The 14,618-nt window shown below is 55.2% G+C and overlaps 7 protein-coding genes across 8 annotated transcripts; 3 read left to right on the forward strand and 4 right to left on the reverse strand.

Moving 5' to 3' along the window:
* Positions 1-381: 381 nt before the first annotated feature.
* LMH87_002617 (uncharacterized protein) lies at positions 382-2,150 on the reverse strand (the record flags this gene model as incomplete). The annotated part of the gene is made up of 5 exons (XM_056194101.1): positions 382-722; positions 792-1,336; positions 1,402-1,556; positions 1,899-1,946; positions 2,148-2,150. 5 exons carry the CDS (start codon positions 2,148-2,150, stop codon positions 382-384), a joined length of 1,092 nt encoding a protein of 363 aa, XP_056051073.1.
* A 1,524-nt stretch (positions 2,151-3,674) lies between these two features.
* Positions 3,675-4,698, forward strand: LMH87_002618 (uncharacterized protein; the record flags this gene model as incomplete). Its single annotated transcript, XM_056194102.1, has 5 exons — positions 3,675-3,705; positions 3,782-3,846; positions 3,919-3,984; positions 4,570-4,601; positions 4,665-4,698. The coding sequence occupies 5 exons, from the start codon at positions 3,675-3,677 to the stop codon at positions 4,696-4,698; spliced, it is 228 nt and encodes a 75-aa protein (XP_056051074.1).
* Positions 4,699-4,791: 93 nt separating this feature from the next.
* Positions 4,792-6,354, reverse strand: LMH87_002619 (uncharacterized protein; the record flags this gene model as incomplete). Its single annotated transcript, XM_056194103.1, has 3 exons — positions 4,792-6,031; positions 6,168-6,226; positions 6,337-6,354. 3 exons carry the CDS (start codon positions 6,352-6,354, stop codon positions 4,792-4,794), a joined length of 1,317 nt encoding a protein of 438 aa, XP_056051075.1.
* A 324-nt stretch (positions 6,355-6,678) lies between these two features.
* LMH87_002620 (uncharacterized protein) lies at positions 6,679-8,763 on the reverse strand (the record flags this gene model as incomplete). Of its 2 annotated transcripts, none has more annotated exons than XM_056194105.1 (1): positions 6,679-8,763. In XM_056194105.1, one exon carries the CDS (start codon positions 8,761-8,763, stop codon positions 6,679-6,681), a length of 2,085 nt encoding a protein of 694 aa, XP_056051077.1. The 2 variants fall into 2 exon arrangements, with proteins under 2 accessions (XP_056051077.1, XP_056051076.1); XM_056194104.1 differs by having other exon boundaries at positions 6,679-7,374.
* Positions 8,764-9,502: 739 nt separating this feature from the next.
* On the forward strand, positions 9,503-10,090 carry LMH87_002621 (uncharacterized protein; the record flags this gene model as incomplete). The annotated part of the gene is made up of 2 exons (XM_056194106.1): positions 9,503-9,625; positions 9,692-10,090. The coding sequence occupies 2 exons, from the start codon at positions 9,503-9,505 to the stop codon at positions 10,088-10,090; spliced, it is 522 nt and encodes a 173-aa protein (XP_056051078.1).
* A 410-nt stretch (positions 10,091-10,500) lies between these two features.
* Positions 10,501-12,819, forward strand: LMH87_002622 (uncharacterized protein; the record flags this gene model as incomplete). The annotated part of the gene is made up of 1 exon (XM_056194107.1): positions 10,501-12,819. The coding sequence occupies one exon, from the start codon at positions 10,501-10,503 to the stop codon at positions 12,817-12,819; it is 2,319 nt and encodes a 772-aa protein (XP_056051079.1).
* Positions 12,820-13,213: 394 nt separating this feature from the next.
* LMH87_002623 (uncharacterized protein) lies at positions 13,214-13,636 on the reverse strand (the record flags this gene model as incomplete). Its single annotated transcript, XM_056194109.1, has 1 exon — positions 13,214-13,636. One exon carries the CDS (start codon positions 13,634-13,636, stop codon positions 13,214-13,216), a length of 423 nt encoding a protein of 140 aa, XP_056051080.1.
* Between the last annotated feature and the right edge of the window lie 982 nt (positions 13,637-14,618).

Below are 14,618 nucleotides of genomic sequence, written 5' to 3' on the forward strand. Positions count from 1 at the left end.
GATTTGCTGCATTGAGCCTTGTTGGAACAGAACAAAATTACGATTATAACATAGCATGGCCAGGCGAATGAAACTGCCTACGGCGGGCGTTGGGGACCTCTGCTGCATTACACCACTTGCTATTTCGCATTTGGGTACTTTCTACAATATTAGTACGACGACTGAATAAACAAAAGAATATCACGAGTATGCCTCAGTGGTAGATTCCAAAGTCACATGCGCAGGTACAGACCCGTTGATAAGGATGCATTGCTAGCTACACCTATGGATATACACAGCCAGTGCCCAGGATCATATCGGTGCACCAGAAGCTGTCGAGCAAATAGAAGAAACGTTGATTACACTGTTGTTTGATTTTCCACCGCGGCCTAGAATTTACATTTACTTGCGCTGACCGTACGCCTTGGTGGCGTAGTCGCCCTTGTGGACGATGAGGTCCTCGGGGCGGTAGTCCTCCTTGCCGGAGAAGTAGCTGGTGAGGATGGCCTTTGTGCCGTCGGCGTAGCGCTTCTGGGCGTCGAGCGAGGTGCCGGACATGTGGGGGACCATGGCGTTGCCGCCGCCAAAGGGGTTCTTGGCGGTGCGCAACGGGTGGTCCTTGGGCGCGGGCTGGGGGAACCAGACGTCGCCTCCGTAGCCGGCGAGGTGGCCGGACTCGAGGGCGGCGGCGACGTCCTCCTTGACGACGATGGCGCCGCGGGCGGTGTTGATGAGGTAGGAGCCTGTGCGGTATCTTGTTAGTCGACTACGAAGCTTGTGATGCGGCAACTCGTGCTGCTGCGGCTACGCACCCTTCTTCATCTTGCTAATCAGCTCCTTGTTGAACAGGCCCTTGGTCTTTTCGTGCAGCGGGCAGTTGATGGTGACAATGTCGCACTGGGCGAGCATCTCCTCGAGGCTGTCGACGCGGCGGCAGCCAATCTCCTTTTCCTTCTCGGGCGACAGCGGCTGGTAGTCGTAGTAGAGCAGCTCCTTGCAGTCAAAGGGCTTGAGGCGGCGGAGGACGCGCTCGCCGATGCGGCCGACGGCGACGGTGCCGACGACCTTGTCCTCGAGGTCGTACTCCTGCTTGGCGACGGCGGCCACGTCCCACTCGCCGCGCTCAACCTGCTCGTGCGCGGGCACAAAGTTGCGGATGAGCACGAGGATGGTCATGACGACGTGCTCGGCGACGGAGACGACGTTGCTGCCGGTGACCTCGGCGACGGTCACGCCTCCGTTGGTCTTGTTGGCCGCGTTGAGGTCCACGTGGTCGGAGCCGATGCCCGCCGTGACGGCGAGCTTGAGGTTCTTGGCCTTGGCGAGACGCTCGGCGGTGAGGTAGCCGGGGTGGAAGCTTTTTGGGGTGGATGGTAAGTTGGGAGTGTGAGGGAGGGGGGTTGGAGCAAAGGGAGAGCTTACGGGGTGGTGATGATGACTTCGGCGTCGACGAGCTCCTGGTCAAACTTGGAGTTCTCGCCCTCCTTGTCAGAGGTGGTCACGAGGGTGTGGCCCTGGCCCTCGAGCCACTTGCGCAGGCCGAGCTCATTCTCGGTGGTTCCGAGAAGCTCAGGAACCTAAAAGTGCAACATTAGAGCTTGTTAGCATGGTTATGGCTTTTTGTTGTGTTGTAATCAGGACCAGGTCCAAGAATAGCATCGTTGATCGGGGGGGGCCCCGCATGAGCTTCCCCCCGCATTATTGGGGGTGTCAAGCTCGCCGGGGTCGTCACTAGCGAAAGCGCTATACATGATCAAACTCGCAACAGAGCGACACAGAAAGTCTTTGACGTAACTGTCTCTGCTGATTCTGCTTGTCCTTGCTTGTAGTTTGTGATGTTTGCTCATCGGTGGATCGAGACAAGCCGTTCTTGCGCCGGCCCAATTGGGTGTAGAATGCAAAACAGAAATGCCACTAACCTGCTCGGCGTGCTTACCGCCGTCGTAGAGAACGAGAAGAACTTTGACCTTTTCGCGGGCAGTGGTCAGCGCACGAAACGATGAGGGAGCAGAGCCCGAGCCTGCCGCCGTCGCTCCCAGCTTGCTGAAGACGGGCGCCGCGCGACGGGCGGCGGCGGCGTGTCGCAAGACAGGCGCGGGAGCGCACGAGTGGAAGAGCGCGGCGCGGGAGGCCAGAGGCAAAGAGCGGGAGAGAGGGCGAAAAGATACCATTGTGAATGATTTAAGATGTCAAGAAAGTAGACAAGTGTGTATATATAAGATCGAAGGAGGGAGGAGGGAGGAAAAAGGAAGACGTAGCGGCTGTCCCTTTTATAGCAAGGTGGGATGTAGTAGTGGTGTGCTAGTACTACCAGGTTTGGGATATGTAAAAAGGTAGTAGTAGTTGTTATGTGTCAAAGGATGATGATGCAGAATAGAAAGGAGGGGGAGAACTTTCCGATCGGTCTCGAGAGAGCAACCCACGTCTTTATAATTTTCCTGCTCATGCTCATGTCTGGGTCCTCTGGATTCACAGCCCCTCTGTACCCCCTCGTGCCTCGTCCAGTCTCCAATGTTCTACAAGACCTCTCGCCTGGAAAGGGAGGGGGGGGGGGACCCGGAAGGGGGTCGCTCGGCCGGAGCGTCATGGCCCAACGACGATGGACGAGTGACGGCCCCGTTTGCCCGTAAGAAGTGGGAGATGGATGTGGCTTTCGGTCGCACTACAGAAAGCCGGCCGCCTCGCAGCTTGTTCGGCATGTCCACTTGGTGTTTGTTTTGCCGTGGGATCGCCAGAGGCCGGTTGGCTCACGGTATTGCAACCTCCAGCGAGAAGCTACTCCACGCCGTCACTCCCGCGTCTTCGGGAAGTGTGTCTGTGTGTGTGTGGATGGGACTATCTCGGGCTTCGGTGTTGTGAGGCCCCTCCTCCACCTTGGCTGAACTCTGGGGCTGCTGGTGTCCACGCATGGCCATGTAACACCACCACCACCAAACACTTGTACGCCTAACCCTTGTGGCTTGCAGCCTGGCACCCTTTGCGTGCCAGCTGCTGGCTTTTTGTTCGACTAACGTAATAGAGGATGGGCTCCAGCATTGCCAAGCGCAGCCACGGTGTCGCACCGGGCTGGCTCGGCCAGCCAACCAGGCCATGGATCAACAGTTCTGGAGCACCATCGATCGAGCGGGGTAGCTTGGAAGCTAGAGCACAACAGGGCAACTACAGCGAATTCACCTGCGACAAGCAGCTCTTTGGTGCCATCGTCAAGACAAGCTTACGAGTGGCGTGTTGCTAGACAAGCTTGGTTCTGCTTCCTGTTTTCCTTTGCGGGTCGTCATGTCATATGGCGGGCGAATCGCTCAGTTTGCACTGCAACTCGCAATTCCATCGCCCCGAGCAAGCTCCATTGAAAATCCAATAATATGACCCCCGCCTCGGGGTACGGCTCAAGCTCTCCGAGAACTCTCCGGGGCCACGGCGCTGATGCAGCCTCTTGCCGACATCACCAGACCATAAAGCTTGTAATCCGACAATTGAATGATATCCACAACTCCATTTTGCTGTTTTGGCCTTGCAGGCATATAGATGCGGAATCCCGAGTTCGCAGCCGGGGGCGGACTCGCCCTCCGAGCTGCCGAGTGCACGTCCAGTAATTACAGCATTGGCAGCAACAATTGGGGCAGCCGCCTCTTTGCACACTTGCCAATGGGCAATCTCACGACATAGAAAACATCGCCGAATTTTTGACTCGGGCGATGAATAGCTTCGAATCGCCTCTCTTGCCCTGTCAGTGTTGTAACAGCGGGCAAGTCCACTACAAGCCTTTGGCGGCGGCACTAACATGGCACTTACACCCAGCCAGCATTACGAGCCTTGGTGCGCGAATGCGTCGGGCATCCTTGGGCTGGAGGCAGGGCTACGTGGCAAGTGTGCAACAGTCTGAGAGCTGGACAGGAAAAAGCGCCTGGCTCACAAAAGAACCTGCTGCCCGGTTGGCAGATGATCGGGGTACCGCGACGAGCCTACCGCACGGCTGAGCTTCAGCACCCGCCCGCCCGGTCGAAAGTCTACAGCGCCCAGGCTCCGTCGCAACTTGGTGAAGAAACGCGGGCGAAAACAAGTTCTCGAACTAGGTCAACATCGCAGAGATGCGAAGGATGGGCACATTGACCATGACATGGATGGCGACTGCACGCTCTGCCTTAAGTCGTCAAGAATGATGTCCTTCCCGGTAACGTAACTACTTGTGTACTCCCAGATTGACGTTGGGCTACAAAGGTGCAGCGTGGGTGTCTCGGCGTGACATTGCACTGCAGTGTGCGCAGGCGTGAGGGCAGCGACCGCCGGGGTCGGGCCTACAGCGGCCTGACTCGGCGTGGCGGGACGGCCCAGGGCCGGCACCGCTTCCTCTACGTACTACAAAGTAGATCGAGACTGATTTAGGTCCTATTTCTACCTTGAACGTCGATTTTGAGAGAAGTGAACAGCTTTCGAAACTTCAACGAGGAAGGCTGAGCTTCTGCACCGACTTGCGACCGAGGAAGAATACCCCGCCTACGTGGCATGCATCCTGAGACAAAACCTGGAGGGTGCGACATCTCGCTGATACGAATGTTTCAATTCGAACGACGTGAATACGCAAGTATATAGAGCCTGATTTCACGTGAAACGGCATTCGACTTGTACGCACATTCGCGATTGTCCAATGGCACCCATCGCACTGACGATTTCGGCGACTGCCCTAGCCTTGCGCTCCAAAGATGCGATGGGATTTATTAAAATTAAGAAAGAGCTACTGAACGGAGAAGAGTTGAAGATGTTTCTACATGGAGCCAAAATGCATAATTTCGGTCTATCGTACAGAAGGATGCCCTAGGCGACTGTCTTTGTCCGCTTCAGCAGACTGGGCAGATCAGAGAGGTTCTTCAGCACCTTTAACCGCTGATTCGACCACAGCGCGAACCCAGCCTGCCGAAGCAGCGCAATATCGAGACCCTGCGCGCCGCCGCACCCAAGCTCTGCACACGCAACACCGCCGCCGCTGACTCCAGGTCGCGCGCTCTCATAGTACTGCACGACGGCCGAGGCAAAGACGAGCTTCCTGCGGTCGCCGAGCGCCGGCGCCGGTGCCTCGCTCCCCCGGCGGCGGCACACCTCCCCCGCGCCGTCGGCCATGGCAGTCGGGCACAGTACGCCCTGATTCACGCGCGTGGTGAACTCTTGCCCGTGGCTTAGCCGGATGTAGTCGAGGATGGTCGCGTACTCGTGCTTCTCGGGATGCGCCACGTCCGGGTAGTAGCAGTCGTGGTGCGCGGCCGAGTGGTAGAAGAAGCGCTCGCCGCAGTCGGCGCCCGGCCAGTGCTGGCTGAAGCTGCTGACCTGCAGCCCGAGCCACCAGTCGTCCTCGGTCGAGCTGATGGCCGCGATGCCCTCGAGGCTCTTGAGGTCCTTTTTCGACCAGCCCAGCGTGCCGCGCCGCGCCGCGCGCTTCAGGTCGAAAATGAGCTGCAAGCGCCACAGCGTCCGCAGGCACCGCTGTTCTTCGCTCCAGGTCGGTGGTAGAGCCGACACTGAACTCGAGTGGTGGTCGTTTACGTCTGTGATGTGCGCTAGCTCCTCTAGATAAAAGTTGATGCAGTCCAGCGACACCATTGTAAGACGTCGCGCCGAAATCAGTATACTCCTCACGATACACGGCTCTGTGTCGCGGCCCAGCCGCTTCGGCGCGAATCCCGCCGGTGATGGCTTCTGTCGAGAGCTGTGCCGCAGCGACTCTTCAATGACTTGTCGCCGAAAGGACGCGATTCCCGGCGCGACGGGCCACGGCGTGTACTCTGTGTAGCCCGGCGGAAACGGGCGAGCGCCGGACCGCAGCAGCGCAATCTGGCGCATCAAGACTTGCACGTGGTCGCAGATGCATCCATCAGAGAGGATACACTCGAATATCTCGACGGCGCACGTCCCATTGTCAAAGAGCCGGTACGCGGCGGGTGAGGCGCGAAGCAAGCTGTCGAGCGTGGTGAGGTCGGGAAGGTTGGAGAGCACGTGCAGCAGAAGCTCATAAGGCAGATGCTCGAGCGACATGGCGAAATACGGACTTAAATGGGAGCGACTACAGGTGTTCCAAAAAAGGGGTGAAGTATAACTTGCGGCGTGACCGTGAACGTGACAGTGAACGTGACAGTGTACATGGGTGGCTTGTCTTATCAGATCAAGCCCCGGATCTTCGGCCGACCGATAGCGCCGACCGCCGCTCCAGGGACCAGCATTCCGAGCCAACGGTAACAGCCGTGAACGTGGCCCAGGCCTCGAGATTGATAAGATAAGAACAAGCTCAGCCGAAGTTTTTCTATCCTTTTCGTCCCTTTCCCCAACTACCAATCGCGAAGTGCAGACAAGTCCAGTAAACCAACAAACAGCTGAATGACAGCACATTCACAAACTGACTTGAGGAATCCTGGTGTTATATGTCAAAAACCAGTATTAAGCAGGCAGCGAATCAATTGATATGGTTCCATGAACGAAGGAGCGTCAAATTCCGAAAAGGCGCATGGCGACACGTCGAAAATTGATAGGTATGTTGTGTCGCAAGATCAGAGACGCTATTGACTGGATAAGACGCGGCCATAGTAAATTGGGCAGTTTGCGAGCTGAATTGGTGCACTACGATAAGGGTCAATTTCATGGAGGATAATTATTTACTAAAGAAGTACTCTGGCATTGATCGCAACAAACGACCCTAGCTGCGACAGCCATGGTCTACTCCGCGCTCTTTCCAATATACGTCTCGGCCCATCTCGCCACCCTGCGAATTATATCCATCTGATGCCTCCACGCCGTCGGCAAGTGTCCGCCTCCCGGAAACGTCACAAACTCAAACGGCAGCCCGTGCCACCGCAACGCTCTGCGAAACGCCACGGCCTGCCAGTACGGCGTCCGCGGGTCCGCCTCCCCGTGCAGTATCAGCATCGGCGGAATTACCATATTCCCCCGGCGCTTCGCCTCGTCCACCGCATGCTTCATCTCCCAGATGGCGCTTCCCCTCCTCGCGCGGGTATCGCTCGCGTCCGTCTCCCACGGCGCGATGCGGCCAGCCAGCTCTCGCTGGTCCGTCGCGCCGAGATCCGAGCCGAGCACCAGGCCGTCAATGTCGACGAAGCCGGCGCCCGCAATCGCCGCGTTAAACTTCCACCCCAGGTTGTGGAGGCCGTTGCGGACGGCGCACAGGTAGGAGAGATAGCCTCCCTGGCTCCAGAAGCCCACCATCAGCCGCTTGGGATCTGCAAAGCCGGATTTGATGGCGTGGTCGGTCGCGGCAATCACATCTTCATAGTCAAAAGTGCCGATGCCGCGGCTGCTCCAGGCGGCGAACTGCTGTCCATAGCCGACAGACCCGCGATATTGGATGAGCAGCACACCGTATCCTTTGGAGAGCAAATAAGGAGCCCAGCGCATCAGGCTAGGGTCGAAACTCGGAAGATCGCAGGCGGTTGGACCGCCATGAGGCAGAACAAAAGTGGGCAGCGGCTGTGAGATGGTTTTCTCAGCAGATGGAGTGATAAAGATGCCAGTTACGTCCTCTAGGTCGTCCAACGCTCTGCAGGTAAATATATGTGGCGTAGCTTTCACTTTACCGAGCACAGGCGCCCCGAAGTTGGACAGCTTAACTTCATCTCGATTGCGTCTCAGAATGTAGGCCTCCTCCGGGGTGCTTGGATCAGAAAGACTTGCAGCCAGCACCGGCTCCTGGGTGATCGGGTCAATGGCGACATTCCAGTACTGAAACGGCCGCTCAGGCTCGAAAATGTTGTTCCCGTCCATGTCGCTGATAACGACACGCGTTGCCACCAGTCGAGAGACAAAGAGCTTCCCTCCCGCAAGTTTAATGCTAGCCGGCGTATCTTTCTCGCCAAATGCGCATCTGACAGCCTTGGGCTCAAGGGAGCCGGTGTCGACGTAGTAGACTGCACTATTTCCTTTGAGTAGGTGCAGCTCGTACGTCGATAGAAAGTATACTTTTCCGTCCGCGACAAAATTCAGCGCAGAAACTTCGCTGCGGACTGTGCAGACGTTTTGGTCTTTGTTGGAGGTCATGTCGAGCACGGATATCTGGGTTCCTGTCAGTCCGTCTTCGCCTGGTTCCGGATTCTGCACGCTGGAGTACGCAATGCTCTTGCCGTCGGGCTTCCAGCTCATGCTTGTCACATGGCGTTTCTCTTGGCTGACAGCGCGCACCTCGCCCGACTTGACGTCGAGGAGATGCAATCGCGTGTAGTCCCATGTCTCGCCCCAGACCTGCGGGTCATTATCGTTGTCTTGCGTGTCATGGTCTTTGCTGGCTTCGTCCTCACACAGAAACGCAATTGTCTCTCCATCGGGGGACAGCTTGAAGGACTCAATGCTCTTCTTCTTGTCGAGCGGCGTGACTGGCTGCGCATCTCCTCCGCTCAGCGACATCATCCAAACGGCCGTGACCTGGCCTGCATTTGCTCGATCTGAAAGAAAAGCAATCTGCTGGCCGTCTGGATGCCACTGGGGGCCGCTGTCCCGGTACCGGCCCGTGGTAAGCTTGCGAGCCGGCCCTGCGTCAGTCGTCGCGAGCCAAATGGTGCTTACAGCATTTTTCGGCTTGCCAAAGTTGGTTTCGCTCTGATAGACGATTCTGTCCGCAGTGGGCGAAAATTGGTACGAGGCTGGGTATTCAAGACTCAGGAGAGCATCTGCAAGCTCCTCGTCAAACTTGTCATCCGGATCTTTGCTGCCTTTGGACACGTCCCCAGGCGCGGCAATTGCAGATGTGGTAGTTTCGTTTTTAGCCATTGTAGTTGATTGTAGGGTGTACATGATACTGTTGAACAAAGCAAAATGTCACCTGTTGCCCCAGACCAAGGAGTTGGCTACGCTTGTATTTATTCCCAGAATTACCTGTCCGTCTCCGCCACGCGCGGGGTTGAGGCTATCAGTAAGCCTCAAATACATGGTGGAAATGGGCGATTCGTAGAGTCAGCTAGAGCCTCGTTGTTACGTCAGCAGCCACGTAGATTTTCTGCGTGGCTGTTTACGCGAGCGTGTTGCGGGGAAGCCAATCGCTCGCGCAGATGTAGATATTCAAAATACCAAGGAACGTTAATCTACAGAATATATTTGATGGAGTAATACTCTGAATGTGTAGACTGTCTTGGAAAGACATGGCAACACACAGTGCCGCTATTCAAGAAATACACTGGATACAAGGGTACAGGGGATCAGGATCTACATGTGAGTGTGGACAGTCGGCCACATTCAGTGCGGAATCGACGCCAACTGCATCCACGCGAAGAGCTAGACTTGAATCGGGTCCGGAGCTCCAGGAGTTTTGCTGCGCATTGGCACTCCAGGACAGCTTCTCCTTTGGGAACTCCGTCAACTCCGTCACAGACGACTGGGCTGCCACAAACCAAAGTACTATATATATGGCGATGATGTACTCTGTATCATTTGAAAACCTCTGCATCGTATCTTCTTCGCATATTCACAAGGCCACAAACTTGACAATATTTAATTACTGAAATCACCTGGCACCTACTCACACCATACCAAAACAATGGCAACCAGAGCTGACAAGTCAACGCCCTTCTTCCCTCTGGCTGGCGGTGCCAGTGACGGCTACTCAAAAGATGGAGAAGCAACAGCCACATGCTTTTGCGGCGCTGTGCAGCTTGCCTTTGTAAGTCGGCTGCATTTTCTGAACGTCCAGTCAATAGTCATGCGCTAACAGACCTGGCCTCATTAGCCTACAGAAGCCCCTGGCCTCGTCTCGACGTTTGTCTGCAACTGCTCCGATTGCCGCAAAATTACAGCCTCCATGTTCGCTTCCAACTTTGTCGTGCAAGACAAACACATGAAGCACATACGCGGCCAAGATAATCTCACCGTTTTTAAGCAGTCCAAGACTGTGGGTTCGGGCCACTCCATGGCGAACCATTTCTGTGCTACCTGCGGCACACTCATGTACCGCGTCGGTGCCAAATGGCCGGGCACGAGTATTCTGCGGATCGGCACTGTGGACGATTTTAATCTGCATGAGACCAAGTTGATGCCCGAGGTCGAGTTATTTGTCGAGAATCGGGTCAGTTGGTTCGGAGGAGTTCAAGGTGTGGCTAAAGAGGCGGAAGGGATGGGCGGGCGATAGGGTAGCGACCAGAATTGCTGGAACGGCGCTCGGTCTTCTCTCTACCCAATTCACGGCTTCATTTGTAAGGCAATAAGTAGTAAAAAAATGCGAATGATTAAATGATCGAGTCACGTACTGCTTGGAGTCATTTAGTGCTATTGTACTTTCGCTATGTTATTGTATTTTCTACGTCTGTTCCGGCCTTTGATACCCTGATTTGCAGTGTGTTTGCAGTGGCTTACAGTGGCTCACACTGATGCCTGTTGTAGAAAGGGCATCATGCCCAGGCGTGCGGCATCTGTCTCGTACTGTACGCTCATACTGTACACAACACAGCACATACATCACCGACATTCACCACATTTGTCAGCGACCTGCAGTTCCCTTTTGTTTCTGTCATTGCTCACGACAGCGTCATCCATATAGCCATGTTTGCAACATTCGATAGCAAAAGCCCTGGGACCAGCGCATCCAGCAATCCATCCAGGGACACTGCATCGTCGACCTCGACCCCCCAGCAGGCGCAGAGGCAGAAACGGCAACAAGTCTCCAGAGCATGCGATCGCTGCCGCACGTACCGCATTAAATGCGATAACGAATTTCCGTGCACAAACTGCAGAAGCAAAGACCAGCAATGTAGCAAGAAGAGGGGCCCTGTCAAGACAGCCACGCTTGCGCAGGCGCGTCACCAAATCGATCATTTGGAGCAGAGGGTCAAGGAACTAGAGCTGGAGCTTCAGGACGAGCGGCGTGCCAGCGCTGCCAACGCCACGCCCGGGACTGATTCAGATGTCGGCTTTCCCGCGCTACGGGGAAGCTCGTTGAGTAGTCCTGAATCTGACGCTGATGCGACGCTCTCCCCCGTGCACCATGCTGCCGATGGCCTCCCCACGGACAAGTTCAGTAAGGGAGTTTACGCTAAGCAGAGGGATTCATCACAGCATACGACCTGGTACGGTCCAGGTTCGCTACATTATTTTGCTCTGCGGTTGAATCGGTTCCTCGAGCTCTCCTTGCCGGAAGCCCAGCCCATCTGCAACCCGCTTGTGGTTCGACATGCGCGCGCGCTGGACGATTCAACCGTTGCAAATGACTATCTGAGCCCCACGCAAGAGCAATACTTTCTCGACCGCTACTGGCAGTCTTATCACACCGTGTTCCCAGTTCTCGACGAGGCCGATTTCAAGGAGCACTACACATCACTATGGGCCAAACCCAACAGAGAGCGAAAGCCGTCCGCCGTTGTGGACATCATGCTCGCGCTGTGCATACAAGATACGGCGGCCACGACGGGCGACAATCAGTCGCCAGACGATGCTTTCCATAGTGATACCGCTGTTCCCAGTCATTACCGATATTACCAACGATGCCGGACATTGTTGCTAGCGGAGCTCGAGATACCCACCATCTCAACATTGCAGTGCCAGCTGCTATGTACCTTATACCTGTGCTCAAGGATGCTCCAGAACACAGCGGACAGCACGTGCGCCCATGCCGTGCGCATAGCTTACATGCTGGGTCTGCACATGGACCCCGCGAATTCGTTGCCTCGTCGGGAGAGAGAGCTGCGGAAACGCCTGTGGTGGACCCTACACGTGCTTGAGACCAAGATCAGCTTGAAGCTGGGACGCCCTTTTCTGGTGCACAGCTCAGAGGCCACTTGCCCCATGCCTTCCGATGATTATGAAACGGCTGCATCTGGATCCAGCTTTGCCCCTCTCGGTGAGAACGCTACATGGCTCACATGGAGCCTCCACCTCACAAAACTGTTCCGGATTGCCAGGGCAGCCTCGACAGACTTCTACCGCAGGGACATTCGGTGCTTCCACCGAGGAAGCAAGACTGCAATGGTCCAGTCCGAAGCCTGTTTCGGCATTTTGAAGCCACATATGGACCGACTGGAGCAGTGGACTATAGACCTGCCACAGGTGCTTCAACCGAAGCGTCAAACCGGCGGCCGCCCTTTCTCAATCGACAACAGAGGCTTGACGCTCGAAATCGAGCCATTTGCGCCTCTTTGGCTACAGCGACAGCGCTTCCTCCTGGAACTCATGTACCATGACCTTTGTACGAACCTATACCGACCATTCATCCCATTCGATGCTATGCAGCATTCTGGGTCTAGACCCCTAACCGACTCTGCGGCTGTCAAGTGTGCCGCGCACGCGACTGCCCTGACAAACATTCTTCACGAGGTGCTCTCCAAGACTAGCATCTTGGCCGGTTTTCATGAAGCCTTGCAGTGGCAATGGAACGCGGCCCTGTCGCTCGTCGGCTTTGTTCTGGCTTATCGAGCGTCTCCTTTGATGCCCGGATTATCCACCTCGCGTGCGGCCATGACCACCTCAGTTACCGTGTTTGAGCTTTTCGCAGGCATGGACGGCTTCTCTGCCGCAGCTGGCACCGCAGCGGATATTCTGCGCGAACTGAGTGCAGCCCTGGACGTAATCGCACCGAAGAACTCTGCTAGTCCCGATATTGAAGGTCTCCTCGCCGCCCCTGTTCCTCCGACCGAGATGCACGCCATGGACGGCAACTGGTTCGCGTCACCGCTGCAAATGCCCGATATTCCAGATCCCTTTGGCTGCGATGACTCGGTGATGCAGGATCTCTGGACAGCGGAAGCCGAATTTGACCTGGTCAACGCTGCGGATATTTACCCCGGCTTGGACTTGCTATTACCGGGTAGCCGTGTGCTCGGCCAAGGCCATTGGGAATATGCTCAACCCAATTTTGACAAAGACTGATAATGGCCTCGTATCTGAGCATTCAATGAGGATTTGCGCGACATCTCCAAAGCGGAGCTGCCAAACCACTGCCCAATTCAGAAACCGCTCGCTCCTGCTGCGCCCCCGTCGTTGCGGAATGCCCAGCTTTCGCGACTGTGACCGTACTCAGCTGCAAGAAAATCATGGAGACAAAGTCTTTGAAGCTGGCAAAGGCATAGAAATTTTTTTCAATCATCTGCGCGATAACAGATTTGTCTGATGCAGGTCAACCGCAAGTTTTGAAGCGGTACAAGTCAGCGAGTGGCCTTTATAGAGCGGCAGACTGGGCCGCAGGCGGTGAACAGCCAAGACAAGCGTATCCCCGCTCAGAATATGAGATTTCTGACAAAATTAGAGATTTATATGGTTTGTTCTAATACAATTCGGAATCTCCATACACGACTACCAACTGCTCCCATGACACGGCGTCTTTGTAGATGAGCTCAGCTACCAAGCGAACGTCCCACAGCGCGCGGTGCAGAAAGCTATACGTACAACGATGAATAATGTCCGCTCGCTTGGTCCCTAGTATCGCAGATGGCGTTGTCTTGGAGGTGGGAACGGGGTCTGATTGTCGTGTTTTACCTTCCACGTTTGCAAGACTGTTGCGGACAAGCTTCCGAAAGTCAATATTGACTTGTTTCTGCTCATCCGGCATTCCGGGAAACGTGATGAACTCGAGCGAGACAGCCAAACGTTCCAATGGGGCGGGGCCGGCGCCGCTCCAGTCTAGAATGCCCGTCAGGTTGTAGGCGCCGTCGAACAGGAGATTTGTGACAGAGCGGAAAGGGACCATGAACCCGGTCTTCAATGATGGTGTGGGTGATGGCAGACTTCAGAATCCAACCTGTTGTCCGTCACTTGGGGTCTTGGGCATGCGTCTCGAGAGCGAAATTGCATCGTGAAGCTTGTTTGTGGCTGACTCCAAGTCGTCGAGAGTAGCCCAGGCGGCGCCAGGGACCAAGCCAAGCATCGCTCCCGAGCATCGGCGATGATAGCGACAAGTAGCAAAGTAGCTAGGAATGTAGACTTGCAGCTCTCAGCTGCATTAGCTCAAGATAATTGTCATTAGCGAAAAATTCCATTGGCGAAAAAGTCCATTAGCGAAAAAGTCCATTAGCGAAAAAGTCCATTAGCGAAAAAGTCCAAGAAAGGCGCGCGGATGTTGTAGAATCACAGCAGGCGAAATGCGTCAAGCCGCAGCCAGCAATCCGTTGCGGGGGTAGCTCGTAGCTGGACTCGGTTGTCGTCCCTCTTTTTCTTTTCCTTTTTTCGATATCAAGGCCGCTAGTATTAGTGCGCATGGATTTCGTATCATCAATCATGTTTGCATGAATTCTGCACTCGTACAGTTAAGCAGAAAATTTCTGTGTTAACCTTCCTGGGAGTATGGCAGTGCTGCCTTACAGATGCCCAGGCAAGACTAAGTGCGCGGACTGCTTTGTCGAGCCAACTCCATGCAGTTCTTTACGTGGCCTTCGCAACGCCAACAAATGCACCAACAGTTTTTGGAGCCGTACTACTGAAACTATCCTGGCGGCGGATAAGAAGTGTTTTTCCTCGGACGAGGCGGTAAATAAATCTATACATTGATCGGCTATTGTACAGCCAGGATTCACACGATGCTAAGAACCTGCGCAAAGCATTGAGAGACAAAAATCGCCTTTTTGGTACAACCGATAGCAAAATGGCATGCCGAATGCGCGAAAACGTCTAAACACAGGAAAGGAGTAAATTGAAGAAAGAGGCTGAGAAAGAAGGTAGCATGAACAGCACCT

This window comes from Akanthomyces muscarius, chromosome 3 (assembly GCF_028009165.1).
Source record: "Akanthomyces muscarius strain Ve6 chromosome 3, whole genome shotgun sequence".
NCBI lineage: Eukaryota > Fungi > Ascomycota > Sordariomycetes > Hypocreales > Cordycipitaceae > Akanthomyces > Akanthomyces muscarius.